The following is a 22,464-nucleotide window of genomic DNA, read 5'->3' on the forward strand; positions in this document are numbered from 1 at the left end:
ACTGATGGGGTGTTTGACCAAAAGTTTTGGAAATCATGTTATAGGTTATCAAGTAAAAGTTGCTTTACATTATTTTTTAAATTAATTTATGTAAAGGGGTACAGTTCATCATTGAAAAGCTTTAAGCACCAGCCATTCATTTAAATAAAAATGAGTTTCAATCTTTGTTTTTCTAGTTAACCTATGGAACATTTGCAGCCAATACAGTTTGAGCAGTTTTCCATGTATCACTGCAGAAAGCTTAGCTACTTGGAGATAGTATGAAGCAAAGGGAGGTGGCTTTTGAAGAGATCATGGTATATTATATGAAAACTTGCAAATTAGAATCACTGACATGTAGACATTGGTGATCATGGTTCATCTTCTGTTATTCATTGAGAAAAAAGTAAGACTCAGTGGGTTGAAGTATGTATCTTAGGCCTCACAATGAGTCAGAGTGTGGATAATAGCAAGGGTTCTGTATTTTTTTCTGTGATACTGTACCTAGAAAGTGTTCAGTTTTTAAAGTTTCTAAACAACAGATTTTGCCTTGGCAATTATTCTAAATGTTTCAAGCTTAGTATAAATTCTTAATAATTGTAAGTATGGATAGTACTGTTCAGGATGCAAGGAAATGTTAGTATTTATTGAGTATTTATTATGTGCAAAGCAATTTATTATTATTTCATTTAATATGCACAAGGATGACATCTTTTTTCTCCTTAATTTTTACTTACTCAAGAGTTACACTAATAGAGCTTGGAGAGACTGTCAGTTATTGGAATTAACTCGCTTTTCTTTATTCATTCAATGTATATTTATTGACTAACTACTCTGGGGATTGACTAACTACTTGTGTTCTGCTCCACTGAAGCTGATAAAGCAGTAGGAAAGATATATATTAAACTTGTCGTACAATTACCTAGATATGATGATCATAAGACCCCTGAATAAGAATTATAGATGCTTTGGGAATAGATTACAAGAGAGCCTGACCTAATTCGTGGACCAAGGGGTAGAAGTGGGTGAAGCAAGAGAACGAGGAAGCGATGACGTGAAAGCCGACTTGGTAGTGGACCGGTGATGGTGTGACGATGGGAAGAAGTAGAATCAGTGGCGGCAGCATCCACAAAGGCCAGTGGTTGGAAAGATCATGGCGCATGAGATGCTCCCATGTTAACACAGAGAATTAGGAGAAGGAATCAAGGGATGAGGTATGTGAGATATGCAGGATCAGATCATGCAGTGCTTTATAGAGCATGCAAGCTTAATAGAGCATTTGGTCTTCATCTTAAGAAAAATGAGAAGCCATTGAAGGATATTAAGAGGAGAGTAAAATGTTAAAATTTAATTTTAATATAATCAGGCTGCTTGCAGTGTGTCAAACAGCTTGGTGAGGGCGATAGAGCATGAGAGCTCATTTTAGCTCATTTTCTGAGGCATTGTTCCCATAGTTACTTTTTAATTATGGCTGTGATACATTTAGACTATAAGTATACCTGACCTTATATTTACTTAAATTTTATCATTTACTAAACAGTTATCTAAGTTGGCACATACATGTACTTATACATAGTTGAGTTCAGTCGCTCAGTTGTGTCCGACTCTTCGCAACCCCAAGGACTGCAGCTCGCCAGGCTTCACTGTCCATCACCAACTCCCAGAGCTTACTCAAACTCATGTCCATCAAGTGGGTGATGCTGTCCAACCATCTCATCCTCTGTCATCCCCATCTCCTCCTGCTTTCAATCTTTCCCAACAGCAGGGTCTTTTCCAATGAGTTGGTTCTTTACATCAGGTGGCCAAAGTATTGCAGTTTCCGCTTTAGCATCAGTCCTTCCAGTGAATATTCAGGACTGATTTCCTTTAGGATTGACTGGTTTGATCTCCTTGCAGTCCAAGGGACTCTCAAGAGTCTTATTCAACACCACAGTTCAAAAGCATAAATTCTTCAGCACTCAGCTTTCTTTATAGTCCAACTCTCACATCCATACATGACTATTGAAAAAGCCATAGCTTTGACTAGACAGACTTTTGTTGGCAAAGTAACGTCTCTGCTTTTTAATATGCTATCTAGGTTGGTCATAGCTTTTCTTCCAAGGAGCAAGCATCTTTAAATTTCATGGCTGTCGTCAATTTGCATTGATTTTGTACATATACATGTACTTATGTATGTGTTTACATATCAGTGATATGTACTTTTACATATGCCATTGTTTAAAACATACTGCTGCTGCTGCTAAGTCACTTCAGTCGTGTCCGACTCTGTGCGACCCCATAGACGGAAGCCCACGAGGCTCACCCGTCCCTGGGATTCTCCAGGCAAGAATACTGGAGTGGGTTGTCGTTTCCTTCTCCAAAACATACTAGAATTCTCAATGTTGTTGTCGTCAAAGTCTATATATATCCTCTTCACGCTCCTCAGGATGGCTAAATACATAATCATGGGCTCATATATTTAAAACAAATACATAAGTGTATCGGCTGCTCTTGTGTCTCAAATGGTAAAGAAACTGCCTGCAGTGCAGGAGACCCAGGTTCCATCTCTGGGTAAGGAACATCACCTAGGGAGGGAATGGCTACTCACTCCAGTATCTTGCCTGGAGATTCCCATGGACAGAAGAGTCTGGTGGGCTACAGTCCATGGGGTTGCAAAGAGTCAGACATGATTGAGCAACTCTGAAATTGATTTTTGAAATCTTGTAGAATTCATTCAGCCCCAGTAAAACGAATATTGAAAGTGAAATAATACTTATTGAATGCCTTGATTTTATGAGACAGTGGCACTAATATATACTAACACAATTATGTTTAACCCACAGAGCAGTCTTATGAAGTAGGTGGTATTATCTTCATTGTACCACTGAATCTCACTGAGAAAATTAACCAGCATACTATAACCCAGTTGGTACATGGGAGATTATAATTAAGATCTCCTTAAATACTGTGCATAATGCTGAGTTAAAAGTAAAATGCAATATTCACTGGTAAAAAAGCAAATCATTAAACCTTAGTCCCTTTCTCAAAATATTCAAATTAAGAATTTCTGAAATTTGTCTGAACAGTGCATTTATATATCATATGCAAATCGATTTCATTTGCAATCCTGACAGGTTTGCCTTTAGACCTCAGATATATAGATATTTCCAGTATCTTTGCTGGGTTTTATCACTGGTTACTATTTTCTTAAAAATACATTATTTTATATAGCTTTTGCTAAAAGAGTAAAGCAAATATTCACCATTTGCTTTTCATCACCCCAATATAGCATGTACTCAAAAACTTCCCTCGCAGTTCAAGTTCTCTTTGAACATGTATTTTTCTATGTGTAAATTTTTAGTCATCTCTTTACACTTAATCATTAGTTTGGTGGAATATCTGACCTTTTAAATCTGTTCTCTTGATATTTTATTTGCTTAAACTCCTTTTAGCATACTGTTTGAGTTTTACTCATGACCTTGATTTTTATATATAACTTGTTATTAATTATTTGTAGTAAATAACAGCCACTTTTTTGTTGTTGTTGTTGCTCCAAAACTCCTAGTCCTGTATTGACTGAACTATCTAAAAAAATTTGTTGCGTGTTGGAACTTCACCCTTGATTTTTTCCAGCCACAGAAGACTAGGAAGACAGTCTGATTATTTTACATGTTTCAATCATCTGTACCTAAGAAGTAAGTGAATTTGGAATTAGATATGCCATTTTTGGAAAGATATGCAGCCATATAAATTTAATTTCTTGACATGCAAATGTAAGTCATGTGGAAAGCACATTAAAGATCAAGGATCAAAAGAAAAAAAGCTCTCTGCACACTTAAAAAAAAAATTCCCCCTTTTGGCCCAGTTATGAAAGTTATGCATGTTTCATTCTAGAAAAGAGATAGACAAAAAAGACAAATTAAAAAGCACTGATAATTCTTCTATCCAGAGAAAATTGTTGGTAACATCGTATCAGATACTGTCTCAGTCTTTTATTTATGTACTAACACTGTTTTATGCTGAATAAATGCCTCACTCTCCAAAGAAGGCTGCATTCTAACCCTTGACTTGTGAATATATTATCATAAATGGTAAAAGGGCATTTGTAGATAGAATCCAATTAAGAATTTTGAGATTATCCTGGATTATTCTGGTGGACCCAGTGTAATTACGTGTGTTCTGAAAGAGGGTAGAGGGAGGTTTGACTGTAGTGGTGGAAACTGTAATCACATAAGCAAAAGATTGGAAAGACAGAGGTAGGCTTCATTTAGGTAAAGAGTGAGAGGTCTTCAGAAGCTGAGAGAGTCAGGAAATGGAATTTTTTGAGCACCCCCAGAAGGAACCACCGTCACACTCTGGTTTTACCTTGTAAGAATCATTTGGACTTCAGACTTCCAGAACTATAAGTGAATAAATTTGTGTTGTTTTCAGCACTAAGCTTCTTGTAATTTGTAACAGCAGCAGTATATAAAATATACACACTTTTTGTGTATTTATTTCTTTTCCAAGCATAGCATTACAAATGAAGTATTTCACAACGTTATTATTCTTTAATTTGTTCTTAATACCTTTAAGTATGTCATATGTTCTCTTGTCTCTATCAGCATATCATAGCTTTAAATTATTTTTATTCATTGTTTTTCCATGTTAGCAGTTTCTAAATCGAATTAAATTGAAAATTATATTTCATCTTTAACATGAAGTCTATGCTCAACAAATTTTTATTCACCTTGCTAATTGAGACTTTATGTCTGCTGTCAAGTCCTATTTTCCCCCTCCTCTTGGCCCCTGGCAACCCTCTTGGTACTCTAATTTTATGGGCTTGACTGGTTTAGATTCCTCGTATAAGTAGAATCATGCAGTATTTGTACTTCTGTGACTGTTTTATTTCACTTAGCTCCTGCAGTACCATTCTAGGTGTTCATCCAAGAGAGTTGAAGTTGAGATCTCAAAGAGTTACTAGCTTTCCAATGTTACTGCAGCGCTATTTAATACAGTCAAGATGTAGAAGTAGCTTAAGTGTTCATTGACAGATAAACGGAAATCCTGTAATATAAGACTTGACTGGAACTTGAGGACATCTAGGCAACTTTACAAAAAGTTCTTTTAAAATTTTCTTTTTTTTTTTTTTTCTTTTTTTTTTTTTTTAATTTTATTTTATTTTTAAACTTTACATAACTGTATTAATTTTCCATGTGAAATAATTTCAGAATTGCAAAAAAAAGGTGCAAATTTCTTAAATGACTTTGACCTTCGTAAAATGTCAGACAGTTATTTTATAGACCATCCCTCAATTTGGATGTATCTGGTGTTTTTCTTCACGATTAAGTTCAGATTATGCATATTTAGTAAGGATACTGCAGAAGTGATGTGTTTTCTCAGTGCATCCTGTCGGGAAGCATATGATATCAATTTGTTCCATTATTGGTGATATTGTCTTAGATCATTGTTAATGCTCAATGTCTGCCAGTTTCTCCACTCTAAAGTTACTTCTTTTTATTGTGTTTAATGAGTGTATTACGGGGAAGTTCTTTTAAAGTGTGTAAAGGTCCCATTTCTCACTGTGCTTTCGCCTAGTATTTTCACCAGACATTGATGTGTTTGCCAGATGGTAACTTTCTATTCCATTGTTGCTTCTGTTTTTTCTCTATTTATTACTATAAGGAAGAGCAGTCCCTTCTCCTTCATTTATTTGTTTATTCACTTACTTGTACTTATCAGTATGGACCCATGGAGATAAACACACACACACATTTGTGGCTTATAATAGCTATTATTCTTTATTTTATAGCTTAAATTGCTCTAGAGTTGGCCATTGGGAACTCCCTCAAATTGTTTCCTCTGTCTTTTTGACAGTACTGTATCATTTTCTAAGTACTTCCTTATTTTCTTAGACTATAAGATATTTGAGTCACATTGTTCTTTCTCTCCTTAGCACTATAATCAACCATTTTCCAAGAAGCCTTGGTTCCTTATATTAGAGAATGGTATTTAGAAACAAGAACGGAAGCTACATATGCCCATTGGTTCTGGGATATTAGTCTTTCTTTACTTTAAAAAATGTTATTTTTAAAATTAAATCACCAAATACGTTGTTACTCTGTTTTTGAAACTCTGCTATTTTGATTTAACAGAAACTTGTTGTATCTGGAAACCTGACTCTTCTCTAAGGAAAGTGTTAACTGTATTTTTCTTTCTTTCCTGGTGTCCATACCTTAGAATCTAGACATAGAAATAGTATCAGCCTTGCTTCCTTTGAGTTTGACAAATAACTGTTTTTCTTTACTCACTCAAAATTTTTGTCTCCTTTGAAGCAATACTTTACCTCTCCTTGTCGGTGTCTTGCTCTGAAATCCTGTCCGCTCCACTTAATCTTTTACCCATTTAAAACTTTGTCCCCTGCCTGCTGTCTCTCTTGACATTATTCTTGATTTGTTTCCACATGTGCTTTAATTATGCTTGAAGCATGTTGTCTTCAGTTTCCATGAAGGCCTATAGGACTTGAACACTCTGTACTCTCAGGATAGCTTTATTATAAGCAGAGGATATGCGTTGAAAGGGGCCTGGAGATCTTAGATGTTAGGGTTAGCTATATAGTTACAGTAATTAAGGTGGTATAGCTTTTTGGTGTAGAGATAGGCATAATCTCCAACATATTAAAATAGTCCCTAAGGAAGAACTCTAGATGTTTATGTTTTATAACCACATGCTGAAATTTTTATTATTTTAGTAGCTTTTAAATCATTTTATATTTCTTTCAAAACAATCTGATTTTATTTTATTTTTTAAATTTAATTTTATTTTTTAACTTTACAATATTGTATTGGTTTTGCCATATATCAAAATGAATCCGCCACAGGTATACTGATTTTAGATATAAAAAGAGAACTGTGTTTTCTTCTCTAACTTGAATTCTGTCATCTATTCACTGCCAGATCTTTTTGCTAAGTTATTTTCATATCTGTATTTGTCTCTTAGTTGTAGCATGTGTATAAATAATTTTTTCAGTATATTTTATGGCATTTTGCTTATCTGAAATAATCATTATGTTGTTTTTCTATTGGGGATGGTTGAGTATATATATATATTTCATAAAACATTGCTCCAGTTTCTTTTGACTTATGTCATTACTCAAGACCACCTAACATCTTGCCTAATCTTACTTTCTAAATATTTCCTTTGTGTGTGTGAATGTGTGTGTGTGTTGTGTGTGTGTGTGTGTGTGTGCACATGCCCATATGCACATGACTGGATAGCAGTAGTATTTTTTCAATAACAATTAATATATAATCTACATACCTAAAATATCACCCTTTTAAATACAATTCAGTGATTTTCAGTATATCCACAAGGCTGTGAAAACATCATCATTATCTAATTTTACAACATTTTTCTCCTAAGAGAAATCTTGGAGACATTATCAGTCACTGCTTCTCCTTTCCCCTAGCTTTTGATATCCTTTTTCCTATCTTTATGGATTTGTCCACTCTGAAATATTGTATAAGTGACATCTTGGAATATGTGGCCTTTTGTGATGGCTTCGTTTATTTATCATGATATTTTCAAGGTTCATCCATATCATATCATCCAAAGTGATAGCAGGTATCAGTATTTCATTCCTCTTCATGGCCAAACAATATTCAAATGTATGGACATATCATATTTGTTTTCCATTCATCAACTGATGGACATTGGGGTTGTTTTTACTTTGGGGCTATTATGAATAATACTGGATTTTTAAATATTTTATGCAGGTTATTTCCTTTTAATACTTAGGTTTGAATCTTCAACAGATTTTTATCATATATTTAACATATAAGTGTTTCTTTTCAATTTGTTTTGATGTCAGCTTTAGCAGTATTTTCCATGCACATATTGAAAATTTCTGTGTCTTCTGTGATTTTCATCTCTGTTCTATTCTCGGAGGCTTTTTCAGATTTGACCTACATAACACTGATGCAGAATTATGTTTTAATTCCCTTATTTTCTGATCTATTATTTTTAATTTTGCCATTATATAATTGCATTTTGTTTCTGTTTTGTTTCTTACAGTTGTAACTTACCTAACTCTCTTTTATTGTAGTTTTAAGTGTTATTTATCTTGTCTTTTATCTTAATTATGTGGGATATTTTTAGATTTTCTTTTTTCTTTCATGCATACTGCGTAGATACTTTAAATGACCTAACACACTGACTCTATTGTTGACAAACTGATATTTTTCTCTTCTCTCTCCTTACTATGCAAGTCAGATTAACAATACAAAAGATGTCCATTTTTCTTTTCTCTTTATTTTCAGAATTTTTTTCATTTATACAGTCAAAATTTGAGGCCAGACATATGAGCAACCTCATGTTTACCTTAAGGTCTACCACGTTTGTACATCCCACTTACCCATATCGCTTTTAGATCTAATTGGGAAATTAATGGCCAGCATCTAGATTTCCTGGAATTATCAAAGATAGTTTGCTAATTGTTAGCCGGAATATTTAGTACAGCTGTTACAACCTTCAGGGCTCAGCCTACAAAATCAGAAGATTGATTTATGTAGTGTTAATAACAAAGGTCCGTCTAGTCAAGGCTGTGGTTTTTCCTGTGGTCACGTATGGATGTGAGAGTTGGACTGTGAAGAAGGCTGAGCGCTGAAGAATTGATGCTTTTGAACTGTGGTGTTGGAGAAGACTCTTGAGAGTCCCTTGGACTGCAAGGAGATCCAACCAATCCATTCTGAAGGAGATCAGCCCTGGGATTTCTTTGGAAGGAATGATGCTAACGCTGAAACTCCAGTACTTTGGCCACCTCATGCGAAGAGTTGACTGATTGGAAAAGACTCTGATGGTGGGAGGGATTGGGGGCAGGAGGAGAAGGGGATGACAGAGGATGAGATGGCTGGATGGCATCACTGACTCGATGGACATGAGTCTGGGTGAACTCCGGGAGTTGGTGATGGACAGGGAGGCCTGGTGTGCTGCAATTCATGGGGTCACAAAGAGTCGGACACGACTGAGCGACTGAACTGAATTGATAGTTTTCTTCAAGCTTTGAAATGTATCTTTGGTATTTTTCCTATTCACAAAGTTTTCAAATAGTTGTCTCTAGTTAGTACTATATTTGTTGTTGTTCAGTCACTAAGTCATGTCCGACTTTTTGTGACTGCATGGACCACAGCACACCAGGCGTCTGTGTCCTTCACTATCTCTCCGAGTTTACTCAAACTCATGTCCATTGAGTCAGTGATGCCATCCAACCATCTCATCCTTTGTTGCCCCAGTACTACATTTAAACATACAGAATGCAGGTTTTCCTTTTTAATTATGAAAGATTAAAATATGCTGAAAAGTATAGTGTATATTTTCATATGTATAATATATATAGTTTTGTATGACATATGATTTTAAAAGACCTCCTGCATGATCCAGTGGCAGACTTTATTTTCTTGGGCTTCAAAATCACTGCAGATGGTGACTGCAGCCATGAAATTAAAAGACCCTTGCTCCTTGGAAGAAAAACTATGATCAACCTAGACAGCATATTAAAAAGCAGAGACATTACTTGCTGACAAAGGTCCATCTGTTCAAAGCTATGGTTTTTCTGGTAGTCAGGTATGGATGTGAATGTTGGACCATAAAGCTGAGCACTGAAGAAATGATGCTTTTAAACTGTGGTGTTGGAGAAGACTCTTGAGAGTCCCTTGCACTGCAAGGAGATCAAACCAATCAATCACAAAGGAAATAATCCTGAATATTCATTGGAAGGACTGATACTGAAGCTGAAACGAATATTTTGGTCACCTGATGAAAAGAACTGACTCATTGGAAAAGACCCTGATGATGGGAAAGATTGAAGGCAGGAGGAGAAGGGGACAACAGAGGATGAGATGGTTGGGTGGCATCACCGACTCAGTGGACATGAGTTTGAGCGAGCTCCGGTAGATGGTAAAAGGACAGGGAAGCCTGGTGTGCTGCAGTCACAAACAGTCGGACATGCTGAGTGACTGAACAATAACATGATTTTAAAATTGTGGACCTATCACTGAGTTTAACAAAGCTTAACACTTTGCCCTGTTTCCTGCAGCAGCATGGCTCTACCTCTGCTCACCTTAGTACAGGATGGGTATGCGGTACAGGGCTTCATCCTACGATCCAGTAGCAGGATTTTCTTAAGGCTTTCTTTTTTCCCTTTGTTGTGAATTTGTTGTTATTTCTAGATTACAGCTACTTTAGCACGCAAGTGGGGAGAGATATAGAGGAAAGAAAAACCAACGAAACAAAACCCCCACAAACCCAGGGGACTCACATCTGGGCCATCTTTTGAGTTAGGAGATCACTGCCTTTTACCTACCCCAGGGTATTGTTCTAAAATTTCTTCTCTCTCTCCTTTATCATCAACTTTTTCTATTCCACTAAATTTTATTTATGCCAATTATTATGAAAAGCTGTCCTTTCTCCCAGTTTCAAAAAGAAGCTCTCTCACCGCACTGTTCACACTTACTCCTCCAATTCTGTCATTTCTTTGTATTCGTCAATAATTCTATGTTATTTGAATTGATTTATAGTCAAACATGATTTTCTTTTTTATACCATAATAAATCGCTTCATTAAAGTGGTACAAAAACTTATTTTCAAATTATGCACATTTGCATAAACTTGAGGATTTTAATGTTTTATGTTCTGTACCCTACTTTAGCTAAGAAGTTCAGAGTAAATTATAACATTAAGGTATATGTTTTGTGCCAGGTAATTTCTCATTTGCAACCCCTTTAAAATATACCAGCATGATAGTATTTGAAATTAGGGAGTGAAATATAACTTCTGGTTAAGTGGAAAATTGTACCGTTGGTTTCTGGAATACTTTAAGCAACCTTAAAAGGAACCATTTTGTGTAGAATTCTGAACTTTCTTCAGTTTATAAAAATTCACATTCACTGAGTAGTACCTGATTAGTCACTTGAGTTCAGTAATGCTCCTACTAACTTTGCCCCAGGATTCAGACTGACTTTCTAGCTCAGATGATGTTAGGATTGATCATTACCATGCTTAATATACATTGTACTGATCTTGTTCTTCCAACTATAATAAATAGCAATAGAGAAATCAAATGTCTGGGCAAGAGTTGGGTGACTGTGGCTGAGGACCAGAGTCCCTAAAGCAGAAGAATGTTCATAGGACCAGGGCACTGGAGCCTCTACCCAGAGCTGCTCGAGTATCCCAGTCACCCAGTCCCTTCCTCCTGAAAGCCTTCTGTTCCTGACTTTTAATGCTAAGTTTCAAGCTAGAAAAACAGGAAGATAATTATTGAGATAAGCATTTGAAAATAGTTTTGAAATGTTTATTTTTCCTCAGTGGCGGGGATGTTTGTTCAGTTGCTCAGTCTTGACCAACTCTTTGCAACCCCGTGAACTGCAGCACGCCAGGCTTCCCTGTCCTTCGGTATCTCCCAGAGTTTGCTCAGACTCTTGTCCATTGAGTTTAGTGTTTTCTCTTTATTCTGAATTGATGGTATCTTTCCTCAGTATTGTAGCTGTCTGTACTTCTAAAACCTCGTCAGCGGCAGCTGACCGAGCTGATCACTGTTCTCTTTTCTAAGCACTTCGTTTACTTCGTTCTCTTTTCTAAGCACTTCGCTCACTGGACACTAAATTCTGGTTGTGTTTCTATCTCGTGGGTTGCCCTGTCAGCCTCCTTTGTGGGCTTCTTCAGAGGATCTGATTATTTAACATTGTTTTACCTCAGGGCTCATCCCTGGCACCTCTACTCTATTCATGACTGGTGATTTCTTGGCTTCGCAGCTTTAGAGGCCATTACAATGAGGATGATTTCCAAATTGTTATCCATTAGGCACCTGAGCTCAGAGTATCATGTAGATACTCAATAAGTAACTCAAACTTAACATCTTCAAAACTAAGCTTCTAATTATTCCACACTGGCAGCAAATAAAACCTGTTCTCACCCATCTCAGTTAAAGCTGACATTTTACCTGGTCTTGGGCCAAAAAATACAACCTTTTCTTTCTTTAAAATGCTGCATCTGTTTATTTAGCTAATTCTGTTTGTTACACCTTCCAAATTCATTCACTGTGTCTGACCCCTTTCCGTTACCTTCTTTGCCATTCCTATCTCTACCATCACTTTTTGTAGCATTCTTGCCACAGTCTCTTTATAGGAATCACACTTAAGACTTGTTCTTTTGTTGAGATTTTGTGCTTGTTTCCTCTGCCTGGATTACACTTTCTCTTGTAACTGCCATGACTTCTTCTCTTAACTACCTTTGATCTTTAAATTGTTGTTGTTCAGTCGCTAAGTCATGTCCAACTCTTTGCAACACCAGGCTTTCCTGTTCTTCACTGTCTCCTGGAGTTTGCTCAGATTCATGTCCATGGAGTCAGTGATGGTATTTAACCATTTCATCTTCTGTCACTCCCTTCTCCTTCTACCTTTAGTCTTTCCCAGCATCAGGATCTTTTCCAGTGAGTTAGCTCTTTGCATCCGCTGGCCAAAATATTAGAGCTTCAGCTTCAGTTTCATTATCTGTAAATTTTCCTTTGCAAAATTGCAAGTGTACTCCTACCTGGACAGAAAATTTCTCTCCTCTTTACTGGATTATGACTATTACATTTATTGTCATTATTATACTAGATGCTTAAATTACTTATTAATTTTCAATGTCCATTTGATGTAAGTTGCATGGGACACAAATCTCTATCTTTTATTATTTTATATTTCCAATGTCGGGAACAACACTGGGCCATTGAATTTTCCCTGCATTTTCTGGCAATCATATGAAAAACAGAAATATGACCTATTATATAATCCTCATTATAATGGATAATGCTGCCTGTAAAAAAGTCTTGGAAAAACAAAGTATTGCCTTTTATTAAATTACATAAGAAATATATAGAGTGGATCTTACAAGGTATAAAGGAAGCAACATGAAGAATGATGCTCTGACAATAAATCCAGTGATATTGTTCCTATCTTTACTTTTAACTTTAATAGTACTTAACAGCTGAGAGATAACATGAATGTTATGTTTCCAAAAAATAGAATTCTTTTCTATTTAAATAATTTGAAATATTTAAAAGATTTCACAAAGTAAAAATTACCATAATAATAGGGACTAGTAAATGCTTTATGGCATGTGGTGAAATATTCACTATCAGTTCAGTTGCTCAGTTCTGTCTGACTCTTTGCAACCCCATGAACTGCAGCATGCCAGGCCTCCCTGTCCATCACCAACTCCCAGAGTTCACTCAACTCATGTCCATCGACTTGGTGATGCCATCCAACCATCTTATCCTCTGTTGTCCCCTTCTCCTCCTGCCCTCAATCTTTCCCAGCATCTGAGCCTTTTCAAATGAGTCAGCTCTTCGAATCAGGTGGCCAAAGTACTGGAGTTTTAGCTTTAACATCAGTCCTTCCAATGAACACCCAGGACTGATCTACCTTAGGATGGACTGGTTGAATCTCCTAGCAGTCCAAGGGACTCTCAAGAGTCTTTTCCAATACCACAGTTCAAAAGCATCAATTTTCTGCGCTCAGCTTTCTTCACAGTCCAACTCTCACAACCATACATGACTACTGGAAAAACCATAGCCTTGACTAGACAGACCTTTGTTGCCAAAGTTATGTCTCTGCTTTTGAATATGCTGTCTAGGTTGGTCATAACTTTCCTTCCAAGGAGTAACTGTCTTTTAATTTCATGGCTGCAGTCACCATCTGCAGTGATTTTGGAGCCCCCCAAAATAGTCTGACACTGTTTCCACTGTTTTCCCATCTATTTGCCATGAAGTGATGGGACCGGATGCCATGATCTTTATTTTCTGAATGTTGAGCTTTAAGCCAACTTTTTCACTCTCCTCTTTCGCTTTCATCAAGAGACTCTTTAGTTCTTTTCACTTTCTGCCATAAGGGTGGTGTCATCTGCATATCTGAGGTTACTGGTATTTCTCCCGGCAATCTTGATTCCAGCTTGTGCTTCTTCCAGACCAGTGTTTCTCATGATGTACTCTGCATGTAAGTTAAATAAGCAGGGTGACAATATACAGCCTTGACGTACTCCTTTTGCTATTTGGAACCAGTCTGTTGTTCCATGTCCAGTTCTAACTGTTGCTTCCTGACCTGCACACAGGTTTCTCAAGAGGCAGGTCAGGTGGTCTGGTATGCCCATCTCTTTCAGAATTTTCTACAGTTTATTGTGATCCACATAGTCAAAGGCTTTGGCATAGTCAATAAAGCAGAAATAGATGTTTTTCTGGAACTCTCTTGCTTTTTCAGCGATCCAGCGGGTGTTGGCAGTGTGATCTCTGGTTCCTCTGCCTTTTCTAAAACCAGAATTACTTAGCCATTAAAGTTCATGTTTTCAAAAAATTTTGAATTTATTAAAGTAGAACATCAAAATGTCTCCCTGTTATCTATTTATACAATCTTAACTTGAATATAATGCACCAAAATATTACCTGTATTTTTCTCCGATTGTAAGATTATGGATGACTTTATTTTATTCTCTTGTGTAGTTTTTCAGGAAAAACTGTAGTTTGTTGAAATTTTATAATGGTAACAGGAGTAATAAATAGAATTTTGAAGAGATAAGTGCTTTTATATCTGCATTTTACTTTTTGTTGCTTGATAACAATGATTTATATTTTGCCAGTCTTGAGTACACCACTAGTAATTTAATGACAATAATTTTCAATGCTGATATTCAATATATTTTCACCTACCTTGTTTTCAAGCAAGTTTTAAAAGTACATATCGGGATTGTATTTTTTTCCCCTACAGACAGCCTTTTGATTGATTATCAGTTTACATTCAGCTTATTACAGGAAGATGATCGCCACCATACTGCCATAAACTTCATAGCAAACCCAGAACAGGTGAGACGATCCTTTAACTTTTATAGTGTAGTTATATCAATGGATGGTATGTTTCTTTATGTTTCCTTGTGATTGTGCCTCTTCTCAGAATTATCACACTGTAGGGCTTTTGTAGAAGAACAAATCCTATTAGGTTTTTCTTTTCATAAAACCTAAAGTATCTTTGTAATCAGAGAATTTTTGACCTTGATAGTTCAGATTTTGCAAATAGTCCTACAGTGTATACATTATTTCTGATATTTTTTCAGGCTTACAGCAGTGTTTCTGTTTTTAACTATGTTTTCACACTGGTAGTAGTCTTCTTTGAAAATAAAACCTATTACTTCATAACACGAGCTATATTATATATATATATGTATTTTTTTAATATACTGTTACATAATAGTAGGTTTTCATTGTCTTTTTTTTAATAAACCCTTTGGTTTATCTGAATTATATGAATGCTAGGTTTTAAAAAACATTTTTATTGAGATATAATTGACATCTTACAGTATAAGTTAAAAATGTATAATATGCTGATTTAATATATGTATATATTGCAATATGATTACAACCATAGCATGACATAACACTGCAGTCATGTCACCTAATTGTAATTTTGGGGAGTTAATGATAGTTAAAGTCTCTTAACAACTTTGAAATTTATGATACAGTATTGTTATTCATGTTCATTGAGTCACTGATGCTATACAACCAGCTCATCCTCATGTCCTCATGGACATGAACTTAAACAAACTCTGGGAGTTAATGGAGGATAGAGAAGCCTGGCATGCTGCAGTCCATGGGGTTGCAAAGAGTAGGACACAACTTAGCGACTGAACAACAACGACAGCAGCAACAGTATTGTTACTCATAATCACTATGTAGACCATTAGATCTTTAGGTCTTAGCATGTGGTGCTAGTGGTAAAGAACCCGCCTGTCAGTGCAGGAGACATAAAGAGGCGGGTTGGATCCCTCGGTCAGGAAGATGCCCTGGAGAAGGAAATGGCGATCCACTTCAGTATTCTTGCCTTGAAAATCCCCTGGACAGAGGAGCCTGGTGGGCTCCAGTCCATAGCATCACAAAGAGTCAGACAGGACTGAGGCAACTTAGCACACGCTGTTTGCAAGCTTGTATCTCTTAACACTTTTTTCTGGGGGAGAACTCTCAGAGTTGTGCACCTTCTACCAATCTTTCTGAGTCATGTTGGCTGTAGTGAGCCACACACTTTTTGTTTGTTCTTAACTGATGTCAGATGTCCACACTATGCTTGATTTTTCAGTGCTTTCTGTCCAGTCGAGACAGAAACAGGTCATTTGGGCAGTAACCTTAAATAAAGATCAAATATATTGGATACATGTTATACTCTGTTTCCCTTAAGGGAGCGGTCATGGGCCATGTTGGTCTTTCTGATATTGAGCTGTGCTCTCTGGGGTGAGCTGCTGACCTTGGTAGAGTGAAATTGTTCTTTTTATGCATTATATTGTAGCTACTCTCAGTTTTGCACTTAATTTTTGTACTGCAACTTCTTAACTGGATTTTGGTCTGCTCATAACGGTAATTTGGTCCATAGATCATTGTTAAATTGGTGTTTTTGTCAGGGATGAGGGCTAGGACTTCCTATTACACTATTTTGCTGATGTCACTCTTTCTGTAGTACTTCATTCTAACTATACTTTAATTCAGCTTATTAAGCCCATGTCATGTTTTTTAATGGTTTTTCAAATAGGTGAAACCTCAAAATGTATCCTGACATTTGCAAGCTTCTTTCCTCTAAATTGTTTCACTGAACTTGCCAGCAAGTAGTGTAATTGCTTAAATTTTCATTTTTTAGTAAATTAGATCTCTCTTTCCCCAAGATAGAGAAGTTCGTTTTATGTTCCTCCTTAGTCCTTAGGTTTTAAGGAATGCCTACATTTTGGGGATTATATTTAATGTTTTGACTTTTCCTGGAGTAGGAAATGGCAACACACTCCAGTATAACAAGTTGCATTTTATAGTTATTTTTTCACACTGAGTATTTTTAAAAACAAAACATTTTATTATTAAAATAAAAACTTTGTATAAAGTTTTGATTTTTAAATAAGGACTTTAGAAGATATTTTCTTTACATGATAATACTCTTCACTGATGGCGTGCATTTTTATGAAGACATTAATAATATGTCAGAAACTACAATTTTAGTATAATGAGTGCTTTAATAAATGCATTGTAAACACTGTAGACTTTTTTATCATAGTAAAGCATTATATTTTAACCATTTTTAAGTGTACAGTTTCATGACATTTAAGTAAATTTACAATGCTATACAACCATCACCACAATCCATTATCCTGTAATAAGCTATTGTATTTCATCAGTCCAAGTAGGATCTCTGTTTCCATTAAGTAATAACTCTCTATTCCTCCCCTACTCCCATTATTGGGAAACCTTTATTCTACTTTCTGTCTCTATATTCCAGGTACCTCATGTGTGTAATCATGTAACATTTTTACTTCTATTTCTGATTTATTTCATGTAGCTTAATGTTTCAGTGTTTCCAATGTTCATCCATATTGTTGCACGAATCAGAATTTTATTCATAAATAGTAATTCCAAACTTGTGGAGTTCATTGAGGATATAAGAAATATAATATAAGTGGGATGTCTGGCTCACAATGTAGGTGTGAACAGTACTTCTCTCCAATATTATCCGTGCTGCTGCTGCTAAGTCGCTTCAGTCGTGTCTGACTCTGTGCGACCCCATAGACGGCAGCCCACCAGGCTCCCCTGTCCCTGGGATTCTCCAGGCAAGAATACTGGAGAGGGTTGCCATTTCTTTCTCCAGTGCATGAAAGTGAAATGTGAAAGTGAAGTTGCTCAGTCGTGCCGGACTCTTCGTGACCCCATGGACTGCAGCCCACCAGGCTTCTCCGTCCATGGGATTTTCCAGGCAAGAGTACATGGTGTCATACAAATAAGCTCAGATTAGCCATAATTCTAGTTTGTTTCTCTCTTGACTATTCTCCTCTTTCAAGTCCCAGAAATCCTTGAATTCTTACAGTATCACAGCTTTCAGTTTCACTTTCTGCTGTTTTGTTCAGTTGAAACCAAGAGCCCAGACACATGTTTTGAGAAACTGATGGACACTAAACTATCATATCTTAGTACCGCTAAGAATGCTTGTAACATCATTATAAGTAGTTTATAATTATGTATATATCTATGCATACAATTTATAATTAAAGAGAAATGCAACTTGGAACAATTTCTGAAATTAACATGTATTGTTATTCTGGGCCTCTTCTACAAAAATGAAGTACTTTCATTTTTATGCATTTATTACATTCTGAAAACAAATTTAATTCTAACATACTATATGTCATCTTCAGCCAAGACTTTCATGTTAACAATTTCTGGAGTAGTTTCTTGTATAATTTGATCTTGCTGAACTTAACCATGTCTGACAACAATGTTCTAAATGACTAATTTTTTCACTTACTGTGGTAGTCACAGTATTACTTCTTGGAGTCCAGCATATTTTCCTTAACCTTAAATATATTTTGTAGGGCTTTAGTTATAGTACCATATATTCAGTAATGCCTTAACTTGAGAGGATGAAGTAAAATTTCAAGAAAAGTTTTATAGTTTTCTATATCAGTTGGAAATTTTGTGTGACCTTTTTTAGTAATAATAGCAGTTATTCTCAAATTTCCCTGACACAAAATAAGACACACACAATTACTAAGATGCAATTTCATGATAAAAATAATGATTTAAGCTTTCTTAGGGGTGCACTGTTTCTACCATGTTTTGTTTTCATAGAAAACAACTTTTTTTTTTACTAGTTGATTAATAATAAAGAAAGTCAACCTTTCTCAGAGGTCAGCAGTCATGCCTTCTTTCTGAGTCCTCTAGTAAAAAGGAAGATGAAAAAGGAGAAGGAAAAGAAGAAATCCTGTGTCCCCAGAACTAATAATATCAACAAAACGACCATTATCAGCACGGTGGCCTGAAACCATGATAAGTTTTTTGAGAAATTATCTTGTTTAATTTTCCCCAAAAAGTCTTTAGGGAAGTCACGATATTCCCATTTTAGAGACTGTTGTTGTTTAGTTGCTAAGTCATGTCCAATATTTTTGTGACCCCATGCACTGGGGCCTGCCAGACTCCTCTGTCTATGGGATTCCCCAGGCAAGAATACTGAAGGGGACTGCCATTTTCTTCTCCAGGGGATCTTCTCAACCCAGGGATCGAACCTCCATCCCCTGCATTGGCAGTCAGATTCTTTACCACTGAACTACCAGAGAATCCCATTTTAGAGATAAGAAAGCTAATTTTCAGGAAGGATAAGGGTGAAAAGAAAGTGAAGTTGCCCAGTCATGTGTGACTCTTTGCGACCCCATGGACTGTAGCCCTCCAGGCTCCTCCGTCCATGGGATTCTCCAGGCAAGAATATTGGAGTGGGTTGCCATTTCCTTCTCCAGGGGATCTTCCCAAACCAGGGATCGAACCCAGGTCTCCCGCATTTCAGGCAGACGCTTTAACCTCTGAGCCACCAGGGAAGCCCCAAGGATAAGGGTAGCTCTCTCTAAATCAATACGCATGTACATTAAAGGTCTAAGATTTGAACCCAAGCTTATCCGACTCAACAATGAATACTCTGCAAATTCACTTCATTGCCTCATGAACACGATTTAATTAATATGAAGCAGTGATTGGTTTTTGGGTCTGGTTAGTTCATTATTGATGGAGTAAATCAGTATTTATTACCAAAGAAATTTTTTCTTTTCATATCTGGGTTCTCCTTAATGCAGCATTACAAGTATGATGAAATAGATGTTATTACCACACCTGAATAATGCAGTCTGTTAGACAGATTTATTTGCAGACTGACAAAAGCTTTTTGCATTTATTACTTGAGTCATTAATATTGGCATTATTTTTGAATCAGTGTCGTCTGTTTTCATATCTTTAAAAAGTGCAAAGGTCTTAAGAAGTTTGAAAGTTTTGTGGTACATATTAGAGAATATTTTAATAGCTTACCAATAGAACTCAGTAAATTAACTTCCTTCTTATGTTTGTGGCCAGTTACAAATATGACTCTGATGGATAATATAATGCCCTTCTCAAATACTGTATATTTTTAAACTCCAGGCCTTGTTTTTCTTTGATCACTTCAAATTCTCCGATGTTATCTCTTCAGTAGTAATGAGCACTACCCTGAAAAGTCTATGTGGCAAAATTGTTCAGCCTTACTACCACACATTTTATTTTGTAGGCTCTTTCAAGATGACCATTCTTGTTGAGTTTATATTTGCTTCCTGGAAACTTTGAAGAGAGTATCTTTCAATGATTATGGAACATTGTTAGTAGTTTTTAATAGAGGCCCAGCTGTCCCTGTCTCTATAGCAATCGCTTAGAGTAGCTTTTGCTGCTGCTGCTGCTAAGTCGCTTCAGTCGTATCCGACTCTGTGCGACCCCATAGACAGCAGCCCACCAGGCTCCACTGTCCCTGGGATTCTCCAGGCAAGAACACTGGAGTGGGTTGCCATTTCCTTCCCCAATGCGTGAAAGTGAAAAGTGAAAGTGAAGTCGCTCAGTCCTATCGGACTCTTAGCGACCCCATGGACTGCAGCCTCCCAGGCTCCTCCGTCCATGGGGTTTTCCAGGCAAGAGTGCTGGAGTGGGGTGCCATTGCCTTCTCCGAGAGTAGTTTTTATTTGAGGTTAAATAATTGGGTCTTGATGTATCATTTATATGGAATGACTGTCACACATCACCCAGCAGCCCTTGCCTTTTATCATGCTTCTTCTTACTCCTCCCGTATCAGGGAACAACCATGTCCTTCTGTCAGTTTCTTCCTAACACTATTTCTATCAGATATGGGGCACTTAATTGCTTATAGACTTACTTTCTCTAAGAGCCACTCAGAAAATTGGCGATATGTTTTCTATTGGCTTTCTTATTCTTATTTAGAAAAAGTTGTAATATCAAGGTACTAATTTTAATTATTTTAGTAGCTAGGTCTCAGTAACACAGCTTTTTCTAAGAGTCTCTGTATATTTAAAACACAGCAAAGCACACTCAAAATCTGTAGCTAAAGCTATTCAATATGACTGTCTTTCTATTCTTTTCTGCAAGTCCTGATAGTTATAATCATACGTAATTTTTGTTCCTCGTCTCTTGGAGTAGGATAATAGCAAATAACATTTAAAGAAATCTCTTGGGTATTTGCTTCTGTACAATTAAATTAATGACAAGATGCAGGTTGATCAATATAAAATTCTTCAGTGCTCCTCTCGACAGATATTTATATGACTTGATCCCCTCTTTTTCCCCAAGTAGGTTTATAACTTTTACCTCTAAATTTTACATTTCAAGTATTTTTTTTCCACCGAAAAATGTGTATATACTAATACTATATGCAGCTAACATGAAATCTTTCAACAAAACAATCATCCATTGCTGTGACATAACTTTGGACTAACCAAACCCATATCATTTAAATATTAACTACAGGTAAGCCAAGAAAATCAAAATACAAGTATTGAATTATAGCAGCCTCTGGCTACATGTGGAAGACCAGGTTACAGTAGGAAAGATAAATGGGAACTTTAAATATACCTTTGATTTTATCACCTTTTTTTTTTTTTTCATTAAAAAAGTGTAATTGGCATCTACACTTTCTCGCTTAACTATTGACTTAATGGTCACAGTTAGAGAAACATAGCATGGACATAATTAAAACATTAAAGATAACATCTTGTATAATTCTGTTTTTTAAATCTTCATGTTTTCTTTCTTGGTAGTCAAACAAAAATTTGGATATTTCAATTAATGCATCAAACAACTTTAATCTCAACATTACATGGTCGGTTGGTTCAACAGGTAAGAGAATTTTGTTGTCGTGTGTCTTTTGCTTCTGTTCCTATATACGTTAGGTTTCTAATATGACCTTTCTACTGTTAATTTAAATAATTGAAATAAAAATATTATATGCCAGAATCTTCGTGCTGTTTTAGGTAAAACTATTAAGTAGCGTTATTAATAAAATATCATTATTCTGTTAACTTTCTCCCTAATTCGGTTAATATTAGGTAGATAACAGATATTTTACACTACTTTTTTTATGGCAGTGTTATGAATTCCTGTGATTTTAATTAAGACAAACTACTTCTTTAATGACTAAAGAGACTGACATTTCAATTATTTGATTCACCATTGAAGCTATAAGTTTAATAACTTTAATATTGATATAAAACAACAAATTGTCTGTGTATGTTGGTAAATTACCAACTTACCTATTACCTTTAAGCTTGGATTTATACCCCCTACCATTGTTGGATTTGGTTCTGAGAGAGGGTTAAAAAACTCTACACTTAATATTTCTTCCATAATAAGGTTTATAAATTGAAATTGCTAACTTTTAAGAAATACAAAAAGTACAAATCTGTATGTTGGATTATGAAAAAGTATGTTTGCTGTCTTAAAGAAATGCTGTATTTCTGCTTTCTCTATAAAGGGTATATACTGTTGCGTAAAAATACTGTAAACTTTTAAAGAAAATATAGGAATCCTTAGAAATCCATATTTGATTTCTTAAAATTAAATCGTGCTATTTTAATAAGTATTAATAGAATAATAGAAACATAATTCAAATGAGAAGGGGTCTT

General features: G+C 35.9%; 1 protein-coding gene and 1 non-coding gene across 2 annotated transcripts in view; one reads left to right on the forward strand and one right to left on the reverse strand.

Moving 5' to 3' along the window:
- ATRNL1 (attractin like 1) overlaps nt 1-22,464 on the forward strand; it is an 802,696-nt gene that overhangs the window by 272,587 nt on the left and 507,645 nt on the right. The window contains exons 22-23 of the mRNA XM_055559801.1: nt 14,733-14,827; nt 21,601-21,679. Of these exons, the coding sequence (XP_055415776.1) occupies nt 14,733-14,827; nt 21,601-21,679 (174 nt within the window). The remainder of the gene's footprint in view (nt 1-14,732; nt 14,828-21,600; nt 21,680-22,464) is intronic.
- TRNAF-GAA (transfer RNA phenylalanine (anticodon GAA)) lies at nt 19,282-19,353 on the reverse strand. Its single transcript has one exon. It is a non-coding gene; the product is annotated as a tRNA-Phe (tRNA).

The sequence above is a fragment of the Bubalus kerabau genome, chromosome 22, assembly GCF_029407905.1.
Source record: "Bubalus kerabau isolate K-KA32 ecotype Philippines breed swamp buffalo chromosome 22, PCC_UOA_SB_1v2, whole genome shotgun sequence".
Taxonomy (NCBI): Eukaryota; Metazoa; Chordata; class Mammalia; order Artiodactyla; family Bovidae; genus Bubalus; species Bubalus kerabau.